General features: G+C 44.6%; 2 protein-coding genes across 4 annotated transcripts in view; one reads left to right on the top strand and one right to left on the bottom strand.

The window, feature by feature from the left end:
* The window catches only part of LOC118411732 (mucin-5AC-like), a 9,341-nt gene extending 3,286 nt beyond the window's left edge, over positions 1-6,055 (top strand). Inside the window, exons 3-4 of the mRNA XM_035814214.1 lie at positions 4,882-4,957; positions 5,295-6,055. Coding sequence (XP_035670107.1) covers positions 4,882-4,957; positions 5,295-5,333 — 115 coding nt within the window. The 3' untranslated portion in view covers positions 5,334-6,055. The remainder of the gene's footprint in view (positions 1-4,881; positions 4,958-5,294) is intronic.
* A 538-nt stretch (positions 6,056-6,593) lies between these two features.
* Positions 6,594-14,870, bottom strand: LOC118410970 (kelch repeat and BTB domain-containing protein 13-like). 3 transcript variants are annotated; one of them, XM_035812952.1, is made up of 4 exons: positions 14,640-14,870; positions 9,374-10,518; positions 8,944-9,027; positions 6,594-8,464 (listed from the first exon to the last, which is right to left on the bottom strand). In XM_035812952.1, the coding sequence occupies exons 2-4, from the start codon at positions 10,456-10,458 to the stop codon at positions 8,152-8,154; spliced, it is 1,482 nt and encodes a 493-aa protein (XP_035668845.1). In that variant the 5' UTR covers positions 10,459-10,518; positions 14,640-14,870; the 3' UTR covers positions 6,594-8,151. The 3 variants fall into 3 exon arrangements, with proteins under 3 accessions (XP_035668845.1, XP_035668846.1, XP_035668847.1); XM_035812953.1 differs by lacking the exon at positions 14,640-14,870 and adding an exon at positions 10,792-10,949; XM_035812954.1 differs by lacking the exon at positions 14,640-14,870 and adding an exon at positions 10,674-10,888.
* Between the last annotated feature and the right edge of the window lie 32 nt (positions 14,871-14,902).

The raw sequence follows: 14,902 nt of genomic DNA, 5'->3' as shown, positions 1-14,902 counted from the left end.
AAACAATTGTCTGCATCACCTGTGCGGGGCGCGTTGTTTTCTGGTTGCGAATAATATATTCCCACTCACGTTGCCTCAGTGGAGAGTTAAGGACTTGGCTGAGAAGACCGAGGCATCGTGGAATCCGAGATTCCATGCTTACCCGTAAAATACTTAGGGGTTGGGTGGGTGGGGGGGCTAAAAATTTGACTGCACTTCTTTCCCGTGCTCCCCCCATCTACTAATATCCTCTTCAGCAGAAAAGGTGAAGAATTGCTCCGAAACTTGATATCATGTGTTGCGCTCTGTTGTTCAGATATAACACAGAAAAGACACCTACACTTGAACAGAACTTTATTGCCCGACAATTGTACATAATATGGCAACTATTATTACACAAAGTACCAAATGACTGACACTCGGTTTTATTCCGACTGCTGTACCACATGAGAAAGAGCCATACACTCTTTGTGTCTGGCGGTAGGCTGTTCCAGACATTGGGCCCACGGTAGGCTATTGATCTTCTGAAGGTCTCTCGCTTAGGCTTTGGGACAACCAGTTGACTACTTGCTTTGGTTGTTCGTGTACTCTGGTCCCTGCAGTACACAAACATCTAGCGCATGTAGGGTGGTAGTTGCATATAACTTCGGAGCTTTGGATAATCCACACAGATCGGAGATATCCCTCTGGTGAAAAACGGCTACACTAGAAACCTACATTGCCTCTGACCGTGGACTGTAGCTAGACTAGTCTACTCTTGCTAGGCTGTGTCCCTCCCGTCCGGCTCATGATTCACTTATGAATAGAGGGGGAGTTATATCACATGTCATAAACTCACGCGAGTGGAGATCTCGCGAGAGTTCATTCCATTGTGATATCATTGGGAATCATAATATATTCCCACTCACGTTGCCTCAGTGGAGAGTTAAGGACTGGGGTGAGAAGACCTCGGCACCCGCTTCTCCCGAGTGCCATTATTCCCCTAATTTAAGTTCCTAGATTTCCCTTCATTTAATCCTCTCCCAATCCTTATTCTTCTCCATTCCCTTTTCCCAATCCTTATTGTCTTCATTCCCCCAATCCCTTATATTTACTCCCTCACCTCTGTGCCTTTCCGTACAAAACCCTCTACGTATGCATTAAGCCACCTTGACAACACAGCAGCATCCCCTATGGTCTGCTGCGCATGCTTGTTGTTATCAACAGGGTGGGTGTAAGACTATCACAGTCACAGTCATCAGTCTTTAGGTGTTCCTCAGGAATGCAGATTGATCCCTGGTTCTCAGCTAAGTTCATTGGGCGCCTAAGGTCCGGCTCGAGTGGGACCTGTCCAATCCGAACTCAGTGGAATGGTCGACGACCAGTCCGATTAGATAGAGAGCCCTTAGAGATTACCTGAGACCAACCTCTCCCAGGTTTACAGTAGTTCAACTCATCCTGCGTCGTGTTGGAAATCAAACATTGATTTCTCTGCGTATACAAGAACAATATTCCAGCTGCAGAGAAAGCTATCACCACAATGCTTGCTCAGTATCTAACCTGTAACTGTCGACCTTTACGCACAGTTCTATATATTTCAGTCTGGACAGGCCCCACTCGCTTCCCGGACCACCAGGCCGAAGCCAGTATGGGTGGCAACAGCTTAAGGGAGCTGAACACGGTCCACGAGTGAGAACTAGGCCAGCTAAAGGTAGCCAATAAACAGGAACACCGAAAATCCAATGGTAGGAAGGAATGTGACACGAGAAACTCGTCATGATCTTTGTCTTTATTCCAAACTTGCATAACAAGAAACGCAAACACCGGTTCAGTCAACGGTAAAATCACCATCCAACATTACCGTGCAGACGCTGCGGACCTTATCGAAAATTGCATGTCGTCCAAGGTCACAATCTAATTGTGACAAACGAAGTTCCATTGTTCCCATTGTGTCCTCCATTCCTTTGACCTTTACCTCTGACCTGTCCAACAAGGTAGGTCTTCACTGTACTACCGTACGGTCTTGTTACCTACCATGGATTTGTTCACCAACCATGCAACAAACCAAACAAAATCTGAGGTTGTCCAACAACCTGTCGTCATATCAAATGAAACACCGACTCAAATCAAACAAAGTTACGATTACCGTCCACCGGCGCCCGTTGTCTTACAGCGAAAATCCACTATACCGTCTGACGCACCCCGCTGTCCAACAACGAATTCTCTACACGATTGTCCAACAATCTCACCAAACCGTCCGACGGTGCCGCTGTCCAACAGCAAATACAATATACACAAATTACTGTACCACACCGTCCGACAGTGCCGCTGTCCGACAGCCAATACAATATACAACAATTGCTGTACCAAACCGTTCGACGGTGCCGCTGTCCGACAGCAAATACAATAAACACAAATTACTGTACCACACCGTCCGACGGTGCTGCTGTCCGACAGCGAATACAATATACAACAATTACTTTATTACGTCATCCGACGGTGCCGTTGCCCGACAGCGAATTCTAACCAATTAAAACATTAAATCGATCGACGATCCTCAGTCATACAGAGTCAAAACCTAAAGTTTCCCCACAAAAGTTACGTCCTCGGTACTAAGAAATCAGACCACTGCGCCCCGCTGATCAGCCTGAGAGGATCTGGGGAGGAGAGAACGCCGGGTTAGTGCAAAACTGCGACCCACTCCGAAACTACGTCTCGCTGATCAGCCTGACAGGAGCTGGGGAGGAAAGAACGCCGGGTTAGTGCCGAACTGCGCCCCGCCAGTCCGCCTAACAGGAGCTGGGGAGGAGAGAACGCCGGGTTAGTGCCGAACTGCTCCCCGCCAGTCAGCCTGACAGGAGCTGGGGAGGAGAGAACGCCGGGTTAGTGCCGAACTGCGCCCCGCCGATCAGCCCGACAGGAGCTGTGGTGGAGAGAACGCCGGGTTTAGCACAAACCTGCGACCCGCCCCAAACTGCGCCCCGCCGATCAGCAGGACAGGAGCTGGTAAACTGGAAGAAGGGCACATCACATGTTACGTCATCGCGGCAAAAATTACTGAGAAAACAGAAACATCTCGAGTTCACGAGGGTTAAAAGATCTCTTACTAGCGTACAGGCTGTCCGACAACCTGAAGTGCAAAAACAAACACTTTCAGAAAGGATATCACAGTCAACTTGGAATCACCGCTGCAAATTGTTGACTACTGCCCGAGTATTGAAGTCTTTGAGCCTGGTCCAACCACTTTCCGGGCTGTTGACTGCTCCACAGATTGCAGAAATGCTGGCCTAGCACAGAAAACCATGACAAAATTGTACGGTAAAACAGACAAGCAACACTGCTAAAACGAGAGCAGCCCAATCACGCAACTCTACCCGAAACATGGCGCTTCGGCACACACAGAAAAACACTGACCACCACTTTGACGACTGCCCAAAGTTTCCAAAAAATGGCTTAACTCACCCACAGCGGTGTCAGTAATAAGTTTAACCACTACTGTCGTCAGGGGAGGAATGTCAGGTGCTCCTCCAGGCCCTCGGTGATCAGTTCAGTGTTGTTCTGCTCCATTAGGCTCCAAGCGCAAGAAAACAAGGATTACGGCAGTCCTGGTGGTGATACAGCCTTGTCTGAATACCTAACTCATGCGAAAAAACAAACAAACAAGAAAATCAAAATGCATCCGAAGCCAAGTTAACCACGCTAAGTTGAATCAATCTCACCTGCGCACCCGAACACGTGCGCTCCACATACAGATGCAAATTCCACTCATAAATGACCCGAGTATCAGAAGGAACATTTGAAAACTCGAAAATGCTCTAAAACACAAGCTGCACGCCTTAGGAAAGGTGAGCAAACAAATTCACAGAATAATAAAACGAAATTCAGACAGCAAAATGTCTCTGCACTGAGAACACTGTCCCGCCAAAGCGCGGGAAACAGACCGCCAAACAAAAATTCCAGAACACGCCATAAGGCGGCAAGGCAATACTGCGTACCTTCTAGGTGTAGACACACGATGCAAACACTAACGCCAAAGGAAACTACTCAGTCCTTTGCTGCCGGCAAGATACGTTCCCAGAAGTAAAAGATGTCACCGGCTTGCACATGGCTGGTACCGCGCTACAGGAGCTCTGCTAGACAACGTCCTGTTCGTGCGGCTCATGATTCACTTATGAATAGAGGGGGAGTTATATCACATGTCATAAACTCACGCGAGTGGAGATCTCGCGAGAGTTCATTCCATTGTGATATCATTGGGAATCCTGTGGCAGTTGCGACTGATGTATTTTCCCTTTTCGTCAATATCGACAATATCAAGGAAAACTGAAACCATCACAACATGCTAAAAATTCATAAATCTAAAACCTCATCAGTAGACAAAAATTGCCGTAATGAAGTCTGCTTTGGGGGCAAATAAAATCTTACGACGATAGCGAAATTTTTATGTTCAAAATCCATTTCAGCTCTATTTTCGTCATAGGAGGCTCCCCGATTTACTATGATTTACCTGCGATTGACGCAGGTACGCTCTTATGACCTCATCGTACGATGCACTACGATTCTTGTGACCACGGCTTCATATATTTAAACCATTGCTTCCGATTCTTCCCCGACTTCCGACGTACTGCGCTTATGCCGCGCATAAAACCTCCATCGCAGTCAATCGTACGATTCTTGTGACCGGGGCTTAAATGTGAGCTTTGTGACTTAGACCACGCTGACTTGATATCAAGGATGGACACCCCAGACTCAGTGATGCGAACGTGGGCAAATGTGAACATCTAAGTGACCACAAATAGACTATTGTAACTGAACAAGCAGAACATGACATATAGTAAACGTTACTCCTATATGTTTTTAGTGTGAATAACATGATATTGTGTATGAAAATGTGGTAATGCCTGTGTTCCGTGTGTTTTGCAGGGGACGGTCGCACAGAGGGTACATCACAGCGGACGATTACGGCTGGACGTCCTTCAACAACCCTGTCTATGACCGGGTAAGTCAGTCCTGCCGTGCCTCATAAAATAACGGCACCGTTTGTTATCTCCCTTGTGGTCTTGTCTGTTTTACTAAATACGAGTATCAGCATAACAGGATATGTAGCTGTGTCATTGACATACAATGTTTAATCTTATCTTCTGTCATGTTGTATAACTTCTAATTTGTTAGTAGATTGCACTAGATTTTAAAAATGTAAGTAGCCTGTCATGATCTTAGGCCAATCCGGATTGATCTGGAAGTCTTAAATAACGCTTTACCGTACGACTTTGCCTTTTGCTGTTTATAATGCAAATATTAACTACTGTCTCTTTCGTTGCCCCTTTTCTCATCAGTATTCCATGTTGAAGGGTGGTCGAGACGACCCGTACTGAACCACCTGATGTCAGAGAACACCTATGGACAGATCATATTTAGCTATAGGGACAGTATTGTACGTATGTGTAGCGCCCAACTCCACAGAAATACTTAAACAGCTGCTTATATGGAGTATTCGTTACCTTGGGGGATTTTTATTCATTAACATGAAAAAGTACAAGACATAGTGGTGATTAACTCCAGCAAGCTGCTAATATTAACACTAGGAAATGAAATATCAAAGCTGACAATCACAAATACAAATACAAAACAGCATATTGGGTTGGGCAGTCCGGCAAGGAAGAATAATATAAAAAAAAGAACTGTTTTATGGGGTCTTAACCTTTGAACTCAAATATGCGTAGTTCGTGTGTCTGAATGCCATAAAATTTCCATTACGCAAGATACATTTTGTAATCTAGAGACAAATGATTTATTTTCTTTATAAAACAAATAAAATTATTTTGCTTCCAATGGATTTGTAAATATCATCATCAGGAAGTACCAAGTGATGAAAGGGCAATCATGTGATTTAGTATCCAGAACCAAGCTAAATATACTGTACATTTTATGTTATGTCGCTGACAGCACACAATCACCACAAAATTATCCCACCTCGATACTGTGGTATCTTATCTATGTTGATTTAGTTCATTGTTGTGTATTTACAGGTTTGGAGTCTGGTAATCGTTTCATATCAATGTGCAATAAACCAAATTGAGACGTTGCTTCCCAGCAATGTTTGTGTGTTTGTATTGTATGTCAATTAAACCACCCTATGGCGTTCAATGATACACCAGGTCTGTACAGAGTACAAGCTGCACATTCAGATATATCTATTTCATCCACTCACATCGGGAAGGACCTTTAGTATTTTCGCTAAGTGTGCTGTGGTAGGTTCTTTATTTTTAAAGTGCTCGGGGCCTCCGGTAGATTTTGCAATCCATCCGACAGATGTGATTTTCCACCGAACCCCCATGCAGACTAGACCATCATATTCCAAAACACTCCAAATCAAAGCGGATCGTCCCTAATCGAAGCTAGGTACTCATTTTGACCTGTTTGGAGATAGGTGTTACGTGTCATTCCCAAGAGTACAACATTGGAACCTGATTGGGATTCGAGCTCAGAACCTTTAGCTTTAGAGTTAACAACTCAAACCACAAAACCGTGGCACATTGCCACCTTTTATGATGCAATATTTGTGAAAACTAGAGAAGAGACATATGAAGGAGAAAGAAGAAAAATAGGACGGAGAAAGAAGGCACGACACAATATTATTAGTGAACAGTATTTTCTTTCTTATATTCAAATTCCACTAGGATTTCTCAAGGTCGTGCACACGCATGACTATACAGAATATGACAAATGAACTAACATGATATTACGTATCTGTACGCCATGGCCACTGACGACCTCCATTTTACAACAATGTGCAAGTAAAATATCGCCAAAGTTTGTGTGTGATTGGGAAATACACAGTACGATAGCTTTTGCCCCTGAAATAAACATTTCACATGCTTTTCAACATGCACCGACAACAACAACTAATACACTAATCAGTATAAACATGTGACTTAACATCATCACATGTTATCTGTATAGAGGGGAAGCAATACAATAACGGGGGGATAAATTGCACAGCAATATAGTTTCAATCCGTTTATATATACTTTTCATAAAACTTTCATAAAAGATCACAACTTTTAAGTATTTCATATATATGTACACACGGGATTCGCAATGATGTCGGTGATCACGAAGGTATCATATCTGATATTCAACAAAGTTTTCATCGTAAAATTCTAGATCTCTGTACATACTGTTGATGGCGTGCAGAAGTTAATCTGACATGACCATCAGTTCATTACCTTCGCCAAGAAAGTTAATTGTCAGTTAAGGCCTCATGTTGTATCCCTAAACGTGATTAAGACGTTTTGCATTTATTCTGAAAGTCGTCAGATGACGCTTCGTTGTCGCTTCCCATTGCACTTGTGAACTTGTTTGCAATTACCAAGCCAGGTAAGGCCAGTTCCATCAAGCCTCTGTGCAAATGCCTCGTTTCTCAGTCTTTTGGTTTTGAACTGTACAGCAGTGTTTTACCGTTTACCAGATTCCTCTGTCTGAGACCAACTTCTCGTACCGTTTTAGCTATTTTTACCTTCTTTCTCAAACTTTCTCACGTGGTGGCCAAAGTAGTTCCCATCTCTAAGCTCTGTTGACGTCACGTTAAGAAGTAACGTTAACCGTTACTTGCCTGAAGCGATGTTTCATAGCCTGAGTAGCAGCCCCTCACTCGTTGGGATTGTGCTCTCTCCGCAACGGTCTAGCGGTACTGTACTGTGCGTATCTCTAATGTGGTCAGTAGTCTCTTTCTCAGCACCACATACATGTGCCTTCCATCGGTTTCGCTAACGCCGCACCAAAGATGTATGTTTGTCTGTCTTTACCTACATACACTTTGCCAGGTCTCTTCTAATAATCTTAGATCATTTTGCGACGTCAAAAGTAAGACTTTGTATCCTGGGCAAAACTATTTCCACATACATATTCAGTGATAAAACTATATCGAACATGAATTTGGTCAATGATTTGATATAGATTTGACTTCATGTTTGATTTGATTAAATACTTTAGAGATTTCTAGCTGGTGTACATGATTTGTTGGGTGAGATACCTTTTAAAATATGCTATTCAATGTCGCCAAGGATGTAGAATACTATTAACCTTTGGTGCAAGTCAAAACATGCCATTCGTGATCCTTGTCACACTGAGGCAAGACAACCCGACCTCTTGACGGGCTCAGGGCCTGCCCTGGCCCGAGCACCCCCGTGGTCACTCCGGTACCTCCTTACGAGGTTTCTTTGGTAGACACAGCGTAAAGCAGTTGGTTGTCCCGCTCCGAGGAAACCCAGCCTTTGAAGGTTGACAGACCCATTGCTCGTTATCTATAGTGTACGGTAAGGTCATGAGTTTGTTGACTGTGTAGACCGTGTTGCCTATGATGGCGCTCTTGAAGAGACAGCCTCTCCTGTTGATGTAGTGGCCCTTCAGAGAGCTCCACTGGTTGGTCGTGACGTTGAAGCAGTCGATCTCGCAGCGCAGGAAGTCTGCGTCAGGCCCGTTTCTGATGACGTAGAGCACATCCCTATGGACACAAAAAAATGTCAGGTCGTTCAATTATTGACATTAGTATACGTTCATTTTAGATTCAAAATTTGCAGTTTGCTTCAGTTTTACTGAAATTAACGTTTCGCCGCGTCATCAACGGCAATTGTAGGTATGGGCAGTTGCCATGTTGATGAGTGGATAGGCAGAATGACCAGTCGCCATCTTGAATCTGCAACCCACCAACATGGCGACGGGTACCGGTCATTCCGAACTCACAGAAAATGATTTCGAAAGAATGAATCACTGATGTTGTGGAGGTCACACAAAGTTAACAGTTTGGACTGAGAGGGTAGCTTCTGTCCATATTCAACCTTAACTAGAATAGAATGTAATGTAATGGAATAGAATAGAATAGAATAGAACAGAATAGAATAGAATAGAATAGAAAAGAAAAGAAAAGAATAGAAAAGAAAAGAATAGAAAAGAAAAGAAAAGAAAAGTATAGTATAGACTAACCTGTACGACACCATGCAGTGCCCGTAGCTGTGCGTCCTCCTCAGGGTGGCCTTCATTTCCCACCTGTCAGTTCTCGGACTGTACCTGACCGCCGCAGGTGAAGATGGAATAGTGTGAGACAACCATCATACCGTTGACTATATACACAAGAGGACGACAAGGTAGTCACTTTATGCAGATAAAATAGGAATGTTATTCAACTTATTGCAAACCTGTTTATGATGTGTTTTGCAGGTCTCTTTACTTGAATGCGTTTTTTCAATGTATCTATTACCTGGTCCGACACCGTGGGTGCGCCAGCTGCTGGCTTTATTACACTGAACGACCGACCTGCCACTGCCGACCTTTGCACATCTAGCTGTATTATAAGTGCAAGCGTTGTAGGCAGGACTAGAAGTCACACAGTGGAGACTGAGTGTATGAGACGCACCTGTATATGTCCGTAGTGTTAGGCGGGTGCCACACGCAGACGTAGATGTGTCCGGCGCATGTGGTGGCGGCGTGGTCGGACGAGGCGTAGGGCAGCGGGCTGACGAAGTCCCATGTGTCTGTGCGCGGGTTGTACACCTCCACGGTTTGCAGGGCGTAGTCCCCGAACCTGCCGCCGATCGCGTACAGCTTCCCGTCCAGCGCCACCAGCGAGAACGACTTCCTCTGCTGGTGCATGGGCGTGATCTCAGACCACGAGTCCGCGGCGGGGTCGTAGCAGAACGCCTTGTCCTGCATGGCTGGAAACTGGCTGATCACCTTATGGAAGTCCGCCTGTCCGCCTGTGATGTACAGTTTGTTGTTGAGTACAGCGATGCCGCTGGATATCGTGCTGCAGTCGGACGGGAGAGCCGTCAACTTCTCCCAGGTGTCTTTGTCCTCGTCGAAGTACTGAATGAGTCGGTATTGGTCATCGTACAACGACGTAACGTCGACCGCGTGGGTTCCCACACCGACAAGGTATCTCCTGAGCTGTCCCTTAAACCTCTCCTGCTGCTCGTACTTCAACTTTCCCAAGATGTCTTCTCCGTTCTTAAAGTGGTCCTTCAGGAAACGATAGGCGCTATCCTCCAGGTCGCTCACTCCGTACACTTCCGAGTACGTCAGGACCTCCATACAGTTCTCATTGTCCAGACGGTACTTGATGTGCTCCATCACCGAGCGCATCTGGAGGAAGCTGGCGTGGGCCAGCAAAGCCTCTATCATGATCTTTTTCACCGACAGCTTCCCCGTGTAGAGAAAGTCCAAGAGAAGCTCGAACACTCTCCCCGAAAACCCTTCCAGATCCACCTCCTCTTGCTTGCACTCTCGCATCCCTGACTCGAACATGGCACGGAAGTAGTCGCTCTCGGTGGCCAGCAGGTCCTTGTGGGTTCGGAACCGCTGCCGGCCCGTGCAGAGCCAGATGTCGGGCCGCCCCAGCCCAAGATGACTGCCGTCGTACGTTTTGACCAACGACGACTTGGGCATGTCGGGCTCCTCATCACTGGAGCTCATGTAAGCCTGCCTGGTCGGACGACCGGCCATGGTGAAGAGGCAACTCCTGCTTGTGGGTTGGACTCTAACCGGATTTTCTCCTTTGCTTTACTGGAAAACATCACGAAGAAAAGCAATTTGAGAATAACAGATAAAAATGACAGAAGAAATACAACGAACACAAAGTTTCTACTGCATTCAAAACAGTTAAACACAACCGCTGATGAGTGAATGGACATCTGATCTCCTTCCATAGAAACAAGTACTTGTCAACATGTTCTGGCTGTGTACCAGCCCCAGCTGACGACTGCACGACACTCGCTAATCGCCACTATCAGTAATTATACTCATGTCCGCTTTGCCGAATTTCTGCTTAACATGTACATGTTATCAGCCTCTTGGTGATCTCAGCAGTGCCGATGTTAAGTCCGGTGATCTACAGAGAGAACTGAGAATACCCAAAGTAGGACTCAACTACTATGTAGACTTGTCGCGGTTCTTTTTATATCACAGGGCTCAGAGATGGACCGACAAAAATAGAAGAGGTATCTATCTGACGTAATACTTGTTTAAACTGTAACAGCGCAGCCGGTTTAAAGCCGGCGTCCAATGGCCGGTGTACCGTTGGGGTTTATATGATGACATTTGAGGGTATTTGTTAAATGCTGAAAACCATATACATGTAATTTGCAAAGATCAAATACTAATTAGACTGTTTAGTAAATAGTAGATTAAAGCGCAATATGCAAAATGTACTGTTCAGAATAGCGGCCTGGGAGTGCCTATTTTATGAGAAGAGTATTAGTAGCAGGTTCTTCGACGCCACACATTCGGACGATTGCCAACCTAATCGCGTAGCAAGCGCTCGCCATATTTGTGTTTGTGTTTTTGTTTTGCGCTCCTCTTATGAGGTCAACGCTACATAACATCATACGCAGCCCACGTGACCAGGAGTGACTCGACAAACAACAACATGGAGGGGCGAGACACAACACCAGACACGATATGGCCGACATGTCGGGAATGGCAGTGATGGGGTGCTACATTCCCGGGGAATGTTTCACAGTTGTTACCCCCCCCCCCTCCAACGTTCTCATCCAATGACAATGATATCGATACATACTTTCCCATCGATCTCTATTTATACTCAACATGCCTCATGAAAGTCTTTGATATTAGCATAACATTGGTATGTATCTTGTACAAACAACGTCGTGAGTGTGATCCAACTACCCGGGAAAGTAAGCTTTATTTCTTCTACCTGAACTAATATTTCAAGTTCACTGCTATAGAGAACACTAAACCCTACGGACAGTGACAAAAGGAAATACACTGGCTCATCTTTAAAAAACGAGAAGATACACGTTGAGCCGAAAAAGATTTAAGAACGATTTTCTACATACATTTTTTTATTTAAACTTAACGTTACATGACCAGAAACAGGTATGATGCAATGAGAGGTGACATATTCATAAGCTTGAACATTACATAACATCGAGTGTTATGGAACTGGATAGCTTAAGTTTTTCGGGAGAACATTTTCCGTTTGATAACCTATGTTGTAATCAAACTCATCCCAACAACGGGCGTCATCGAAAGTCATTTGGTGGGACGTAATCTCCAAGCAGATGTAGGGAGTGGTCAGGCTTTCTGACCGACCGACTCTTGAGACACCTACTAGGGAGTAAGGTGGGGTCGATGTTCAGGAAACACATAGAGGATTGGGTTTGATTTATGGTGGGCACAAATAAACATTTACAGCACTGGTGGTAAATACATCCAAAATGTCTTGATAAACATAGGAGGGTGGTACTAGATGCTACCACAGCCTTTGACTTTCTTTGCATCCACAATTAGCTTGACATTTCTGTAAGCTATTCTTCCTGTGGTGCTACACATAACGTCATAAGATAAATGAATACAATATCAATATTTTGTATTTTGTGTAATAGTCGTTGCCATAAATTGTACCATTGTCGAGCAGTAAAGTTCTTCTTCTATCACTGTCATAACGGATATGACAGAAAGACTGCAAAAATAATCACACTAAGATTGCATCAGATACGTTATACATGTGTACACTACTGCAAAATGAGAGAAAATACAAGTTCATGCAATGACTGTCCTACCACAGTCCTCGACTCTCATGAGATGAGGTATAGGGCTAGGATTACTAGGTGAAGTAGGTTAAGAGTAAACATTGAGTTCTGGCGTCCGAGCTTTAAGCGACTTAAAGTGTAATTTAAAGTTGTGATTTTCATGCTGCTGCTACTAAATTGTGATACCGTTCTGTAGCTTTTGTGATTGTTATATGTGGATTGTAATCATCGATGTATATGCTGTGCTTTATGGCTAGAATCCAGGAAGAATAGATTAGATAATGGATATATGATAAACATCAAATCTCTGGATGTGACGATCTTGGTCTGCATGATCCTCAGGATAGATCTTATCACAAAAACATCTCAAGGCCATGTGAGTGTACGAGAAGGTCAATATCACATGTTGTGAAAGACCGTCTTCATCATAACAATGTGCGTCAGAGGAAGTGTCCGGGCACGCTTGGCATCAGCCTGGCTTCTACTTGAGCCATCAGCTGTCACTGATGCCCGCATGTCCATCAACTTGTCAGGTCACCAACTGATTCTGACACTCCTGAGGATAGATTTATTGCTATTGACGTATCATATATTCATCTTATGCCAGTGATGCCGGCCATTCATTCATATACCGGTTGGTCCTTTGGATGTTATCCATGTGTTTATGACATTTGATAGAAAGAATACGTTTGTTTAGATGAAAATGAATCATAATTCACGTTTTTGAGTTCGTTTCGTTGTAATGCTTTCCGAAAGCATTAGAACTTTTTGTCCTCTTACATGTACGTGATGCCTTCCGAGTATCACAGGGGAAACTTTTCAGACTCTATCCGTCTATGAAAGATAGAAAATAATGCACAACACCTGATGAGTCCTGATTCTTGTGTTTTCAACTTTGAGCTTCGTGAACTGAAGCGAATCTTAAGCTATCTCTTTTGTTTAGAGATAGCTTAAGATTAAGGCTCAGAAATGATCTCGGTTGACCTTCGAGCTTTGTGTCTGCCTTGGGCTCTCATTTCCACGGACTTTGTTTTCAATCCTGTTTGCTCATATATAGGCACGCGGGACCCAGCCGATCACGTAGGACCTCACAGTCACAGCTGTCATTGGAAGATATCACTGACGTTTACAGATATACTATAGACATAGGATCGGAGGGGGGGGGGGGCAGAACAGAAAATGCAAACCACTAGACCAGCAGAAGACAATGTAAAAACCGACGTGAAAAAAATATAAGTCGCACCCACGCACTTTCTAGTGGAATACTACAGATACAGGTGTATGTGTATGGTTATGTACGGATTTTCCAGATGTCCAAACCTGGCGAAGGTCAAAATATGGCTTTACGTGCTACATGTAGAATAAAATTTGAGTAACAACAATAAAGTTCTGCAAGCCCTAGTGGCAGATGAGGGCTTCGTTGCACTATGCTTGAAAAACTAAATACTGCTACTCTCCATGCTGAGGTTCGCTTCCGCTGTTTTGACGCATTTTTGTTGGCCCAGTGGACATGAAGAAAACGGGTGCACAATACAAAGCCCGACAAAAACGCATGAAACACATTAAAACAGCCGGAGCCAACCTTCTGCTTGGAGAGTAAATTGTTCCTACAACTAAAGATGGCCCCCAATGTCTATATTTCGTTTTGTGTTGTGTATTGAGGGAGTTATTCTCCAGCTTCCAAATTATCTGAGACCTCACGGGTGGAGAAAACGGAACGGAAACTGCGCGGCTACATGATGTCCATTGGGAGGCTGTCGCTTATCGTAGAGAAGCTGAAAGTGGCGCCCTTCATTTTGACTGGTCCCTGTCGAACTTGCTCGCATCACGACAGGGAATGGTGGAAGTATGTCAGGCGCCCCAGGACCGCAGCCGGTCGGGAACATACCGTTTATGGCGTGCTTTACACAGTCAGACTCTTACTGTTAAACGTTCTAACATGTATACGGACAGAACAACGCAGAGATGCTTCTCATAATTTCAGGACCTGTATGTCATACAGTCATATTGCAGCCTTATCTTTGACAGAAAATCGCCGCCAATGAAATATCAATATGCATCCATTGACAGTCACTGACAGAGCATCTATGTTGACATAACGTTTAGTGTTGTGGTAAACCACTTCCCACTCACCTTGTCAATGGATGGGGTTCGACGGAGCCTGAGTATCATGCATGGGAGGACAAACATGTAAACACCCACAGTACAGTCCCTTTTATACCCCTGAGCACGAGTTTAGTCATGTACCGGGAGTGGTAAACAACAGGGAGACCGGCTGCCCGATTTTTGACGTATTTTAGGGTGTTGGAACATGGTCTCTAAAATTAGCGCACAGCCGGCTTGTCAACCGATCCCGGTGAGGAATGCCCTCGCTGCCAGCCCGTGATGAGAAGACA

This window comes from Branchiostoma floridae, chromosome 3 (genome assembly GCF_000003815.2).
Source record: "Branchiostoma floridae strain S238N-H82 chromosome 3, Bfl_VNyyK, whole genome shotgun sequence".
NCBI lineage: Eukaryota > Metazoa > Chordata > Leptocardii > Amphioxiformes > Branchiostomatidae > Branchiostoma > Branchiostoma floridae.
Note: the sequence above shows the minus strand (reverse complement) of the source record. Positions and strands in the feature narration are given on the sequence as shown.

Excerpts from the sequence above, each read along its gene's own strand:
- LOC118410970 (XM_035812952.1), bottom strand. The coding sequence starts at position 10,458 with ATGGCCGGTCGTCCGACCAGGCAGGCTTACATGAGCTCCAGTGATGAG. Across the intron at positions 9,028-9,373 it reads AACACTACGGACATATACAG|GTACAGTCCGAGAACTGACA; the intron begins GTGCGTCTCATA and ends TGCGGCGGTCAG. Across the intron at positions 8,465-8,943 it reads CACTGCATGGTGTCGTACAG|GGATGTGCTCTACGTCATCA; the intron begins GTTAGTCTATAC and ends TTGTGTCCATAG.